We start from the raw sequence: 15,256 nt of genomic DNA, 5'->3' as shown, positions 1-15,256 counted from the left end.
ATTTTATTTTAAAAATCTTAAATAATTAAAAAAAAATTAAATATTTATTAATCAAAATTTTAAACTAAAACATAATAAATAATAATATATATTATAGTTTTTTTATAATTTATTATTTTATAATTACATATTTTCTATTTTCAGCATCTTATATAAAAAAATGACTTTTTCCAAGTAAATCTTCTATTTATCCGATTTTAAAACAAGCCTAGTTATTAAATAATAGTATTTTATTATTTTCTATATATTTTATATTACAATAGAATTTTTTTATTAAGTTAATATATATTTATAAATATATTTTAATTTTTTTAATATTTTATTAATAATTAGTTTTATTTTTAATCACATAATTATAAAAAAAAATAGTTTTTGTATATATTTTCACACATTTTAAGTTTACTCTTATAATTTATTAAATAAAATTATTTTATTATAAATAGAATATTTGAACTTGTATTTTTCATTTTTAAAAAATATTTATTTATTTTTTTAATTTTATTTATTTGTATTTCTAAATTTTATTATATATATTTTTATTAATAAAATTTTTTAATTTCTTTTTGTAAAATATATTAATATTCTACTATTTTTTATAGCTATTATTATTGATATTTAATAGATTAATTTTATAAAAAAATTCTTTAAAAATAATACCTTTATTATTTTCTGAAATCGCATTAACATCATTTTCCTATCGAGAAAAATTATGTTATGATTAATATTCAAAAGTTCTCTTTTAAAATATTATTTTTATTTCACTTTTCTTTCTGTTACTTCTTTCGTTCTTATAAATTTTATAAATTGGCTTAATTTTCTACTTATTATTATTTATTTAACTTATGTTTTCCACTTTTGCTTATAAAAGTTTATTTTTAAATGATATATTGATATATTAATATAGAGCTATATGTTAATAAATCATAATATTATTAAAAAGGAGTAAAACATCTTTAAGCTATCTTATCTTTATTAAATATTATTAAATTTATTATATTATTATATTTTATTATGATATATATTTTTTTATGGAAATTATTATTTGAGTTATTTATTTTAGTGAATACAATTGCTTATTCGTTTTTTGTATTTTTTTTTTATTATTTATATTTTAATTGATTCTATGCACCTTTTTTGCTTACCTGTTTACATATTTAAATAAAAAAACAGTATGATCACTTTAATAATCTTTTCTTTATTTAATTAGAGCTGAAAAAAATATTTTTTAAGGATTATAATAATTATGTGTTTATTTTGTTAATAGTATTAATATTAATGTTCTTTTCTTTATTAATAATATATTTTGATATTAATAATAAATAAATTTAGTTTATTAAATATTTATTTTATTAAATTTATATTTGAATTTATTATATTGTTTATGATGGATATGTTTAAATTAAATTTATAATTTATTGCTTCATATTTTTTCAGTTTAATTTATTTTATTTAGTTTTTTAAAATAGATATTTTTTTACAAAAAAAAGTAAAATTTTATAATAAGCTTTTATTTTTTATTTTAATAAATTAAGATAAATGATTTATTGTTTAATATAAATTAAAAAAATCATTATTTTTAAATACATTTCTTATCTCCCAAATTATTTCTAAGTAAATTAGTATTAATAATATAATATTTAAATTAAAAATAGTTAAAGGTAAAATTATTATAGATTAAATATATAAAGATAGATCCTTTTTTATATAATTATATTAATATCTATTATTTAATTAATAAATATAATGAAATAAAAGTATACTTTTTTATTTTCTTTTATATTTATGAAAAGGTGAAAATATTACATTAATAAATTTTTAATTTTCTTCTCTTAATTTTTTTTATATTTTTGTTAATTTTAAATTAAATTTGCAAAAAACAAAAATTACTTCAAGAATAATTTTTAAAAAACCAAAAATTAAATAATATTTTAAAATATAAAAACCTTAAAAAAAAAAAAAAAAAAACATAAAATAAAATAAAATAAAAAAAAAAAAATCTAATACTCTAATACATATCAAATGAACTAAAACACTTATCATTAAAATAGAGATAACAACAGACCATAATTTTACGAAAAATCATAGAGGTAAAAAATAACTTAATCTTATTTAAATAAAATATAATAAATAATATAATTTAATCAATATAAAAAATTAAAATAAAGAACTCAATAAGAGGATAATATAGGTTAGTAGAATTCTTAAAGATCCAAATAAAATTAGTGCAACTAGCAAGATAACTTTAATTATCTAGAAAAAGTACTATACAATAATTATGATATTTCTACATTAGGGGAAAATTTAAAAGATATAGATTATTCTTAAGTTGAACTAAAGCCATTTCAAAAAAAATTTTATATAGAAGGCTAGCCTATTTATACAGACGAGTAAATTAAAACTTTTTAAAAAGAAAAGAATGTAATAATAAGATCTAAGCATGTTCATATACCTTAACCATTTATAAAATGGAGTGAAACTTAATTTCCACCTTAAATAATGTCTATGATTTAAAATAGTGGTTTCGCAGATCCGATGCCAATCTAATCTCAAAGTAAAAAAAATATTTATATTATAATAAAAAATAAAAGGTTTTCCAATAATATTAAGCGGAAATGATTTAATAGGAATAGCCTAAACAGGGTCAGGAAAAACTTTGGCATTTCTTTTACCCGCTTTAGTACATATAAGCGCTTAAGAGCCAGTTCGATGTGGAGAAGGACCAATAGTATTAGTCTTAGCTCCAACTCGAGAACTAGCAATGTAAATACAAGAATAATTTACAAAATTTGGTTCTAAAAGTAAAATATCAAGTGTTTGTATATATGGAGGTATTCCAAAATAATATCAAGAAAGAGATTTACAAGGAGGGTGCGATATAGTAGTAGCAACTCCAGGAAGACTGATAGACTTTTTAGAAAGTGGAACAACAGATTTAAGAAGAGTAACATAATTAGTATTAGATGAGGCAGATAGAATGCTCGATATGGGTTTTGAACCACAAATAAGGAAAATAGTAGGATAAATAAGACCAGATAGGCAAACATTAATGTTTTCGGCTACTTGGCCGAAATAAGTGAGAAACATGGCTTTGGATTTTTGCTAAATGAATCCTATCCATATTTAAATAGGAGATATGGAAAATAATGTCAATGATGATATTGAATAATAAATTGAAATTGTTAATAAACTATGAAGTTCTAAAAGCTCTGTGAGATTATTTTCTCTTAATAAGCTTAGAATAAAAATGATAAAGTTATAATTTTTTGCTAAACAAGAAACTCTTGTGATGATTTATAAAACAAACTCTAAAGCAGCAATTATAAATGCTTAGTCATTCACGGGGATAAGTCTTAAAGAGAAAGAGATAAAGTGATGGAACTTTTTAAATTGGGTAGAATTAATACACTTATTGCTACTGATGTGGCTTCTAGAGGTTTAGATGTTAAAGATATTAAAATAGTCATTAATTACGATTTCCCTAAAAATATTGAAGACTACGTACATAGAGTTGGAAGAACTGGAAGAGCTGGAGCTTAGGGTAAAGCTATTTCTTTCTTAGACCCAATTGATGACAAAAGAATTTCAAAAGAGTTAGTCGATGTTTTGAAATAAAATAATTAATTTATTAGTTAAGAATTATTAGAGATGAGTGATTCGAGTATTTATTTATTTTTATATCCTAATTTATATATTTTTTTTATTTCTCTAGATAAACCAAATCAGTATTTAAATTACTATGGATTTAACGGAGCAAAAAAAGTTTTTACAAATGTTAATAATAACAATAATAATTATTCTAACAGCAACAATTAAAATGAAAATAATAATAACTATTAAGGAAATAGTTAAATGAATTATTAACAAAATTATCAAAGATAATAATAATATAATAATTATTAAAATCAATAACAATAATAATAACTTAAAACAGAAACTTTATTTAACTTTAGGAGTCAACCTGTGATAACTAATAATAATACATATGTTAATTAATTACCAAAATAAACAAATAAAAACAATTAATAAGGCAATATTTAATAATAAAATCAATAATAGAATTAATAATAAGATGTCTAAAAATAATATCCTTAATAATAACAGTAATAAGAAATTTAAAAATCTAATTAAAATGAAAATAATAAATACGAAAATATCAGCTAATAGTAATAAAAAAGAATAGGATTTTTTAACACTAAAAAATAATAGTCACAATAATGAAATATATGGTGTAAATTTATTCAATTTGTATTTATATTTATACATAATTTTTTTTAAAAAAATATTAATATAATTAGAATAAATTAGCTAAAATAAATTTAATAATATTAACTTATTAATTGAAAGACAATAAACAATTATTTTATTAAATTTCTAGCCATTTTTTATTATAAATATAAATACATAGTATTCTGTATTTTTATTACGAAATGATTTATTGATATTTTTAAATTTCTTTATATATGTATTTAAAAATAATAATATTAAATATTATATTAATACCATAATAATAATAATTAAAATATTATATAATTTATTAAATATAAATATAAATAATAAATTTAAATAATTTTTTTAATTTCATTTTTTTTAAATTCTTTTATTAATACCTTCTATCTTTTATATATCTTTTTTATTCAAATTTAAAACACCATTTTTAAATTTACCTACAGATTTACTTTTCATATCTTTATATTTATATTAGCTTTTTTAAAAATCGCTTTTTTTATTCTTTTTTTATATTATCTTTTCTAAAAACTTACTATCAGTAAATCTTTATAAAGAATCATATTAAATATTTTCCGTAATTGCCCTTTATTTTTGCTCCACGTATGTTTCAATTACTTTTTTTCTTATTCCAGCAAGCATATTTAAAGGCATTTTTTATCCTTTTTACTATTTTAAATTTTTATTTGAAAATATACGAATATTTTTAAATTTACTTTTTATCCTTTTTCAGAAACCGCAAAATGCTTTTTCTCTTTTTGATTTTAATTTTAACTATTTGTTAATTTTCTGACTTCTTAAATTGTATTCCAAAACACGTTATTGCTCCTTTTTTTTTATTTTTATTTTGATTTCATTATTTTTTATTTATTTAAATTATAAATTTATTTTCTTTTTATAATAATTTTAGTCTTATATTATTTTATATTTTAAATAAAAGATAAAAAACAAAGTATCCATTAAATTTTCAACTTTTTTTAAAAAAAAAATCAAAATCAAACATAAATAAATCATAAATATTTAGACTATTTATTTATTATGAATAATTAAAAAAAATATAATCAATAATAAATATATTTTATTTTTTTAATATAAATATTTTTTCCATTATGCTAATTTTTTTTTATTAAATACGCTTTAAATATATTTATGTTTTATTTTATTTATTTTCATTATTCATTCTCACTTTATTTTTACATTTATTATTATTATAATTATTATTCAATCATTCTAGGTTACCAAACATAAAGGGAAAGCATTCCCATAATAATGACACTTTTTTAAATATATATTTCAATAATATATAAAATTTATATACCCTGTATTAATAATCATTTGCTTAGCATCAGTAGAAGATTTAAGATTTGCAAAAGATGATAATAGCATGAATAATGATCCCCAAAGAAATATTTTTTACTATTTATTATAGTTACATTGTTTTTAAATTTGTATATTTAAATTACTTTCATCATCATACCTGCAAAACCCATTATAAATGAAAGAATTTATTAAAGATCTCCATTTTATCCATCATTTAAAGGCTATGTAGATTAATAATATATAATCTTTTCTACATTTCTTTTGTCTTTATAACTCATATTTATTATTAATAAATTAATATTTTTTTTTTAAAACAAAATATTAAAAACAATAAAATAAAGATATCAAAAATTAAATATATTTAAAAATATAACTATAAATATATATAAAAAAAAATAGATTTTAAATAAAAAATTATTTAAAAAATTTTAAAAAATAAAAATAATGAATTTATATTTATTCTAAATAATAAAAATATTTAATATTAAATTTTGATTGTTAAATAAAATAATCTAATATAATTTTATTTTAGATATTATTAGGATATTAAGTATTAATATTTTAAAATCATAAATAAAATATTTATAATTTTTAAAATATAATAGTAAAAATATATAAATATATAAATATATATATATTTATATATTTATATATATATATATATTTTTATTTATTTATATACTTTTTGAAATTTAATCTATCTATATTATATATTTGCCTAAGTATAATTTTTTCTTTTTTTAATTTTATAAATAAATATTTTATTATTTTTAATAAATTATTTGGATTATAATTATATAAATATTTATTATTTTTATTTATAAAGTCTTTGAAAAATATATTAAAGTTGTTTTTCATTTTATATTATGGGTATTTATTATTACTTTGTTTTTATATTAATAATTATTGCTCTTTTTGATAATATATTATTAAAAAAATAAACTAATATGTGATTAGATTTATATAACTTTTATTTAATTATTAAAATTTAATTTTTTTTTTTTATTTTATAAATAAATCATAATAAATTAAAATATTCAGTTAAAATTAAATATATTAATATAATTCTATTTAAATTTTATAAACTTTAGTTAAAAAGTTTGGCACAAGTGAAATTCTAGAAAATAAAATTAAATATATTTGTCTGCAAAATATAAATAAAAATACAGTATTTTAACCAGTTTTAATCGATTAAGAATTAAATTATATTTAGTTTATAATAAAGAAAATCCTGTTAATTCATATTAATATTATTAATGAGAACAATAAATTATGAATATAATAATATTCATTAATTTTTTAAAAATAAAATATATATTTTTAATTTTTATATTATGAAAATTTATAATTTTTATAATAACATTTAAACAAAATAGTAATAAGAAAAAATATAAATTTTATATATAAAAATTTTCATAAATTTTAAAAAATTATTATTTCCGATAAAAAAAAAAAACATTAAAAAACACTAATAAAATGATAAATGTTTAATAGTTGATTTAAAATGGGAAATACAAAACTTAATTATGCAAACACTTTTCTTCAAGTTAATTATATACATATTTTATTTATCTATAAATATATAAGAATTTAAATATATATATTTTATACAATATATATATTTTTTAATAATAAATTATCTTTATTAAAATTTAAACTTTTAATAGATAGAGTGTGTCCCAAAAAAAGTTAATGTTGCTTTGCTCATGTAAAATAAATAAATAATAATATATTTATAAATTTTAAAAAAGGGTGATCATGAACTTTAAATTGAGAATTAAGTAAATATAAAAAAGTATTATAAAAATATATTATGATTTATTTAAAAAAAAGAAAAATATAATAGTTACTAATAATAATTAAAATTATAAGTAATAATCTTAGCTTACATAAATAAAATATAAATCTGTTATGTGTAGATCATATAATGAATAAACAGGTTTTAAATTTAATAAAACAAAAAATATTTAACGTCAATAAAAAATAAAGGAGAATGTAATTGTAAATATGAAAGTAGATGTGATTTTGCTCATTCTAAAGAAGAATTAAGAACAATAGTAAATATATAATTTAATTTATTTCATTAACATAAAGGCTATTAACAATTAAAATTTTCAATATTAACAATCAAAAAATCAAATACATAATATGAATGTTTATTAATATTAATAGCAATAAATAAATTAATTACAATTTTTCTAAGCATAATTATTAAATTAATATGTTATTAATTTACATTATTAAATCATGTAGCTTGATTAAATGTTTCCTAATAATCAAACAATCAAAAATGCTGAATTTTTAAATAGAAATGGTGATTTTATAGGTGCTTCTGAAGCTTTACTTAACTTTTTAAAAAATAATGATAATAATACGAAAAAAATAATATGTTAAATGCTGCTTAATTATAAGGAATAATTCAAGGTATTGACTCTAATTAAAATTTATTGAATTAAGTAATTTTTTTTAATCTTATTTTTAATTATTGTAAATAAAGTTTTCAGTTGAAAGCAAAGATTAATAGTCATAATTTTAAAAATAAATAAGAAATTGACAAAAATTCGATAAATGATTTAATTACTATATCATTTTTTATTTTTTCATTAATAATATAAACATTTACATTTCGCTTTTTAATTTCAAATTTTTAAAAATTATTAAAAATATCTTCTTTTATTTTTTATTTTGTAAATTAAAATAAAATAAACTAAGTAAAAAAATTAGATATTTAATTTTTCTATTTATTATTTTATAAAATTTTTAAAGAAAAATCAAAAATTAAAAAAGTTTTTTTATAATTTTTTTAAAAAATGAATTAATATTAATTTTACAAAGAAATTATTTAGTAATAACTTTAAATAAATAAATATTATTATTTAACTATCACTTAAAATAAGAAAATTAAATAAAAAACAAATATAATATCAATTAACATATGAATTGTTGTTTGAATGATATTCAATAGATTAAGATTATTATTCTCTAATTTCAGAAGTATTTTATTAATTCAAATTAGAATTTTAGGAATTATATGAAATATCTTGTTAACTTAAAAATCCTGTTTTTTCTATATTTTATTATTATTAGCTTAGATTAGTTTTATTATTTGATTTAATATTATTTTAATTATTATTAATTTATTATAAATTTTAAATTAATTATTACTAATTATTTTATGTAAATAATTATTACGAGTTCTTCTTATTAAAGCTTAATTACATCTAATTAATTAATTTTTATTGTTTATTTTTCTTTTCGTTTTCATAATATAGAATTTAACATTCTAATTAACTAAATTAGCTTTTCATACTACAAAAATCATGAAGAATATCTTCAAAATCAGTACATAAAGATAATCTATATATAGTCTTAAGAGATATTTATATTTTTTAAGTAAACTCTATTTAACGAGAAAAGTATAAAATTGGGTATTTACAACCTTTTTCATTCAACAAATTTAAAAAGTTATTTAATTAATCAACATTGCTTTCATTAAAATATTCTTTATTTTCTAAATAAAATACAATCCTAAACATATTACCACTATTAATTGAAAAATATTGACTTTTAATATTTGTTAAACAAAAAATAAACAAAGCCATTTAATTTAAATCATTAAAAATTCTCAATGTAATTAGATTTTAATCACAAATTATTGATAATTATTAAATAATATCACTCTCATAATTTTACTAATCTTCTTTTAATAATTCTTAATTTGACTTTTCAAATTATTCATTTTTAGATTTTAATTTAAAATATAAAATTATTTTCTAACTCACATTTTACGTTTTACATTATTCTTTTTAAATTAATTAATAAATTATATCTGTTGATTTATTTACCTAATTGTATTTTATTTTTATATAAAAAATTATATTTTTATTTATTACTTTAACATCTAAATCATTTAATATTTCCTCAATTTCTTAATTATATTTAGATTTATATTTATATACTAAGCATGAGCTTTTTCTAAAGGCATCAATAAAAATAGCCAAAAAATAAATATATATAATTGTTAATATTACTTTTGAAATAAAAGGAAACAATATATAAAAATTAAATTATTAATATTATCCTTAAAATTGTTTTTCGAAATCTTAATAATTAAAAATTAATGTATTTAAAAACGAAAATTTAATATTTCTCTAAATAATACATGAATTCATATATATTTTATATTAAGAACCAAATATTGAGCATATATAAAATACTAAAATAATTACAAAAGCAATAAAAATTACAGGAAAAGTTTTAAAAATAACATTTGAATAACTTCTGATCCATTTAAAATATTTATAAGAAGTTATAAAAGTAAAAATTCTGAAAGGAATTATTATATAAATAATAAAAAGACAAAAATTTTTTATTAACTAAAAATTAGAAGCTCTAATTAAATCATTAACATCTTTGATTGCAAACAAAAAAAAGAAAATAGTAAATGAAATACCTGTATGGATCCAAATAACTACTATATTAATCATATGTCCAATGAAGATCCATTTATCAATTTGTAAACTAAATTCTAGAATTAGCTTTAAAGTATAAAATAAAGTCATAATAACTAAAAATGTCAACAATACAGTTTCTCCAATATAATTTTCAGGTTAAATAAATTAATATTTTACTGAATTCCATATTATATTTCCTTCTAAATCAAACTCAGAAAGAAATTATAAATAAATATATACTTTTTGGAAGTCATTATAAACACTAAATTAAATCATAATAGCCTCTGTATTTTAATCAATCCATTTTTATCCTTTTAAATTTTATATTTTTTCTTTATAATTTTATTCTTTTAAATTCAAAACAAAATTACATATAGTATAATATTTTAAATAACCCTAAATTTTGCAATACAACTCCTCTTGTATTTTCAATTTTTCATAATAAAATTCTAAAAAATCCTATTCTGAGCAAAATTCAGGATCTTTTTAGTCTAATTTTGCACAGGGCTTATTTTTTTTTCCTTTGTACTTTAAAATACTTAAAAACCATTAAACACTAAATTTAAATGGAATTGGTAAATCTGTATATATTGAAGGTAATAAATCGTTTTCAATAAAATCGTATAATTATTCATTTTAATTTAATTTCAAATATTTATCAAAATTATATAATAACTCTATATCATACAATTATATAGAGGCAGGTTAGAGTAACTCATAATATAAGGAAGATATTGGATACATCAATATATTTGATAAAAGAAGAAATTTCTATAAAAGTGAACTTATTAAAAATAATTTTAAGTATTTTACTATTTTTTAAACATTCATTTAAAAAAAAAAAAAAAAATTAAATAAAATTGATATTAATATATATTTATAAATAATAATACTTTATTAATATTATTAATAAAGTTTACTTTAATAAATTTTTAAAATTTCAATTTTATAATCAATACTTTGACATTATTTAACAAAATTAAAGTTTAAAATTATATTTAATTTAATAAAAGTAAAAAAACAAAACAAATATAAATATAAATAAAATAATATCATTTTAAAATAAATTATAATAATTAAATGTAAAAATAATCTAAAAAAATACATTTATATATAAAATATCGATTAAAGAATTAAATTTCCCTTTAATTCATTTTTCTAACTATCGATATTACAAACTATATTAAATTATATAAATAAAAATAATAAATATACAATTGTTACTTACTTTTCTATCTTGATTAATATTATCTTTTCTTTTAAAATATCTAATAAATACTTTAAAAAAAATACATTTCGTTAGAACCATTAATAAGAAGATGTCCACAAAATAATAACATTAAACAACTCAGCATGATAATTCTTTATCATATAATTTTAATTTAATATTTCAGAGAATAATGTGATAATAATTTTTTATAAATTATAAATATAATATATTTTTAATTTTTAATAATTTATTAGTAATTGTTATTTGATAAATTAAATCTAATAAAGTTCCAATGTCTATTTATTTATTTTAAATAAAAATGGACAAAAATAAAAATTTAGTGGTTTAGTATTTTATATATAAAAATAAATAAAGTCCTCTTATATTAAAAAAGCAGGGTTCGAGAAAGAGCAATTAAGAATTTACCGCTGATAATTCTAACACTCAACAAATAAATAAAAAAAATTCCAAGAACATGCTTAGAGATAAGAAATTTATATTATATATATATGAATTATGGAAAAACAGCGTTACAAATAAAAAAAATTTCTCGAAATAAAACAATTAATATAAATTTATTTGAAGATTTTTTTTTTTAAAAAAAAATATAATTTTAAGAATCAAAATATAAAAATTAAAAGATTAATATATTAATTTTATTAATATGTTTATATATATATATATATAAAAGTTTAAAAATAAATATATATTATTTTTATATATATATATTTTTTTTTTAATTAATAAATTTTTTATAGTTTTTTTCTATATTTTATTATTTATTTTTTTCTTTAAAATTAGATATTTATTATTAAAATACTTTTTTTATTTTATTTAATTTTTTTATTTTTTATCTTTTAATTTAAAATTTATTTTTAAATTTTATTAATAACTTTAGATATGCTAACTTATTTTTATTTTCTTTTAACTTTTTAATATATTTTTTTTTTTTTATTAACAATTTAAACTTAATTTTTATTCTTTTATGTTATTTAAAATTAATTAAATAATCATAAAATTAATAATTAACATTTTTAATTTTAACTGATTTATTATTGTTTATATATTTATTAAATGTCTAACTTTTTTTAGTCATCAAAATAATTTTTTTTTGTTAATTATTATCTTTTAATTAATGTCTATATTTTTTTAAATTATATTATATATTTATTTTTACACAACTTTTATAAATTTATTTAATAGAAAAAATATTAATTGTTTATAAATAATATTTGAATATTAAATATTTACTTAAAATATATTAATATCTATAAGGTTTTTTTTTAAATTTATAAAGTATACTTTTTATTAGAATTTACCTTAAATATCAATATAAATTATCATTAATTATCTTCTTTAAGTCATAAAATAATATATATATATATATATATATATATATATATATAAGTTCCTTAATCAAATACAGTTTTTTTTTAATTACTTCATGTAAACTTCTTAAAACATAATAAAATAATTAATAAAGTAATTAAAATATATATGCATTAAATTACTAAAATTTAAAATATATATAAATTATCAAAAATAGTTTCAAAAATTAATAAACAAAATATTTAAAAATAAATAATTTTTATTAATAAAAAAAACAATTAAATTATAAATTAAAAATGACAAACGCTGCTGATGAAAATGAAGCTAAATTAATGATAATGGAACCAAAGGAAGACGAAAGGTTTTTATTCAAATTAAATTCTAAAAAAATATTAAATTAAAAAACTAAAAAAGATTTTATCCATCAAAAATTAAAAGAATTATTTAATAATTATTTTAAGAAAGACTATCAAAAGAAGTTTATGATACTGAAAATGCAATGCCATTAACTGAAAAATTAGTTGCTGAATTAAGAGAAAGAATAAAAAGAGGTAATTTAATTTAATAACATAAAAAATTAAATTATAAATAGAACTTAGAATGCCTCGTTATAAATTAGGAATATAAATAATTTTGGGAGAAATTAAAGGATAAGGTTTAAGAATAGCATCAAAATGTTTATGGGATGTTTAAAATGATAATTATACAAGCTATACATTTACAAATGTAAATCTATATATATATATAAAAAAATAAAATAAAAAATAGTGTTTTTAATAAAAAATATATGTATTTAGATATATGTTTTTTACTTTTCAAAAAAAAAAAATAAAAAGGAAAAAATATATTGTACAGGAATTTGTTTTGGATGTTATTTCGATTGAATAAAGTTATATTTTATATTATTTTTTTTTTAAATAAAATAAAAATCGAATAAATAAAATTTAGTTTTATTTTATAAGGATACTCATTTTATATTTATAAAAAAATAAAATAAAAACTAAAAAAAATGATATTTAAAAAATAAAACAAAATCATAATAATAAAAATCACTATTATCTATTTGATAATATAACATAAATATAAAATAAAATTAAATAAAAAATTATAATAATTTATTTTATATATATACATTAAATTCTCTATAATAATAGATTGGTTATGGTAAATTTTATTTTTTTAATTTTTAAAAATAGTTAATGGAATATATTTTCTATATTCATATTTTTTTGATTTAAATATTATAATGTATATTAATATATTTTTATTCTTATTAAATTTTATAATTTCATTTGATTTATAAATATTTATACAAATCTTTTAATTTAAATCTTTTTTAATTTATATTTTTATATATTTATATTTTTAATTATTAGAAAATTAAGAAAGGAAAAGTTTTTAAAAATTTTTTATCAATTAATTTTACTTAAAAAATTAATTATATAAATTTCCTAAAAACAAAACTAATTATTATATAATGCGATTTTCATACTATTAAAAAATACAATTAATGTGGAATATTTTCTAGTATACAGCATAGTGGAAATCCTTTAACCAATAGGCTTAGCAACAAAAATTATTAAAGAATTTAATAACCAAAGGGTTTATGAAATAACTAATAAAATTAATTAATTTTTATACTCTTCTGTATCAAATGTGATTAGTATAAAGAATATAAATTTTTGACACTAGTAGATTTATATTTTCTTATAAAATTATTATTCTTGTATTATATAATTTAATAATAAAACTAAATAAAAATATGAAGGATTTAAGAAGAAATGATGACAAAATACTGTATTTTTAAATGAAATGTATTATTTATAGTAAAATATGTTTTGGGATTCATTAACATAGTAATTAATTTATCCAAATTAATTATTTAAAAGGTTATGTAAATTGATAAAAAATAGTAATTCTTATATAATTAAAATTAAAACAAATGGCCGATGTGAATCATTAAAAAAATCATTTGATTTATTAACAAGGCCATAAATTTTACCGTAAAATTAATCAAATTTTAATTAAATATAAAAATATAGCATGGATTAACTATCGCACATGACATGTAAATAATTTATATTTAAAACCAGTAATTAAAATGATTTGGTGTATATTAGATATAAAATTAAAAAATATATATCTATATTTAGTGTAATAATTGAAAATAAAAATATAAGAAGAACAAAAAATAAGAATATTAAATTATTTTCTAAAATAAAATATATTAATTATATGTATATTAATATATAAAAATCAAGAAATATAGATATATATATAATAAAAATATAACATAATATATAATTAAAAAACTTTTGATTTTAAGTATAAATTATAAATATTTACATAAAAATATATTAATATTTATTTATTTATCTTATATAAATTTTTATTTGTATAAAAATACAAACCTACCCTTTAAATTTATATATATTTTATTTTTTTAATAATTAAAATATATAATTATATTAATATTTATTTAAAATTATTTAATATAAAATTATTATGTTTTTGTTTAAATATTTTATTTTTTATATACTTTATATAAAAATAAATTTAAATTTTCTACTAATTAAAGGGCATCAAATTTTGACTAGATTTTTTTTATAAAAAAACCCTATTTAATTATAATCTATACTATATTTTATGTAAACATTTTATTTTATTTTTAAAAATGCTCTCATTAAGTCATTTATCAATAGCTTTTAAGTTTTTGACT

The 15,256-nt window shown here is 14.9% G+C and overlaps 3 protein-coding genes across 3 annotated transcripts, besides 21 other annotated features; all 3 read left to right on the top strand. All coding sequences in view use genetic code 6, as the record gives it.

Annotated features, from left to right (window-relative positions):
- Positions 1-477: 477 nt before the first annotated feature.
- Positions 478-544: a microsatellite.
- A 432-nt stretch (positions 545-976) lies between these two features.
- Positions 977-1,030: a microsatellite.
- A 290-nt stretch (positions 1,031-1,320) lies between these two features.
- Positions 1,321-1,359: a microsatellite.
- Positions 1,324-1,355: a microsatellite.
- Positions 1,360-1,522: 163 nt separating the features above from the next.
- Positions 1,523-1,580: a microsatellite.
- A 350-nt stretch (positions 1,581-1,930) lies between these two features.
- Positions 1,931-1,996: a microsatellite.
- Positions 1,947-1,996: a microsatellite.
- Positions 1,997-2,156: 160 nt separating this feature from the next.
- On the top strand, positions 2,157-3,193 carry IMG5_097150 (hypothetical protein; the record flags this gene model as incomplete). The annotated part of the gene is made up of 2 exons (XM_004035539.1): positions 2,157-2,551; positions 2,589-3,193. The coding sequence occupies exons 1-2, from the start codon at positions 2,497-2,499 to the stop codon at positions 3,191-3,193; spliced, it is 660 nt and encodes a 219-aa protein (XP_004035587.1). The 5' UTR covers positions 2,157-2,496.
- Positions 3,194-3,372: 179 nt separating this feature from the next.
- On the top strand, positions 3,373-4,218 carry IMG5_097140 (hypothetical protein; the record flags this gene model as incomplete). Its single annotated transcript, XM_004035538.1, has 2 exons — positions 3,373-3,658; positions 3,932-4,218. 2 exons carry the CDS (start codon positions 3,373-3,375, stop codon positions 4,216-4,218), a joined length of 573 nt encoding a protein of 190 aa, XP_004035586.1.
- A 316-nt stretch (positions 4,219-4,534) lies between these two features.
- Positions 4,535-4,568: a microsatellite.
- A 1,353-nt stretch (positions 4,569-5,921) lies between these two features.
- Positions 5,922-5,970: a microsatellite.
- Positions 5,971-6,154: 184 nt separating this feature from the next.
- Positions 6,155-6,208: a microsatellite.
- Positions 6,174-6,225: a microsatellite.
- Positions 6,226-6,295: 70 nt separating this feature from the next.
- Positions 6,296-6,361: a microsatellite.
- A 2,299-nt stretch (positions 6,362-8,660) lies between these two features.
- Positions 8,661-8,717: a microsatellite.
- Positions 8,694-8,753: a microsatellite.
- A 1,547-nt stretch (positions 8,754-10,300) lies between these two features.
- Positions 10,301-10,344: a microsatellite.
- Positions 10,345-11,910: 1,566 nt separating this feature from the next.
- Positions 11,911-11,941: a microsatellite.
- Positions 11,942-12,579: 638 nt separating this feature from the next.
- Positions 12,580-12,614: a microsatellite.
- A 133-nt stretch (positions 12,615-12,747) lies between these two features.
- Positions 12,748-12,793: a microsatellite.
- A 40-nt stretch (positions 12,794-12,833) lies between these two features.
- Positions 12,834-13,475, top strand: IMG5_097130 (hypothetical protein; the record flags this gene model as incomplete). Its single annotated transcript, XM_004035537.1, has 4 exons — positions 12,834-12,898; positions 13,003-13,088; positions 13,130-13,263; positions 13,374-13,475. 4 exons carry the CDS (start codon positions 12,834-12,836, stop codon positions 13,419-13,421), a joined length of 333 nt encoding a protein of 110 aa, XP_004035585.1. The 3' UTR covers positions 13,422-13,475.
- A 1,323-nt stretch (positions 13,476-14,798) lies between these two features.
- Positions 14,799-14,848: a microsatellite.
- A 15-nt stretch (positions 14,849-14,863) lies between these two features.
- Positions 14,864-14,904: a microsatellite.
- A 105-nt stretch (positions 14,905-15,009) lies between these two features.
- Positions 15,010-15,042: a microsatellite.
- Between the last annotated feature and the right edge of the window lie 214 nt (positions 15,043-15,256).

This window comes from Ichthyophthirius multifiliis, assembly GCF_000220395.1.
Source record: "Ichthyophthirius multifiliis unplaced genomic scaffold scaff_1120509250831, whole genome shotgun sequence".
NCBI lineage: Eukaryota > Ciliophora > Oligohymenophorea > Hymenostomatida > Ichthyophthirius > Ichthyophthirius multifiliis.
This window is presented reverse-complemented; position numbering and strand designations above follow the sequence as displayed.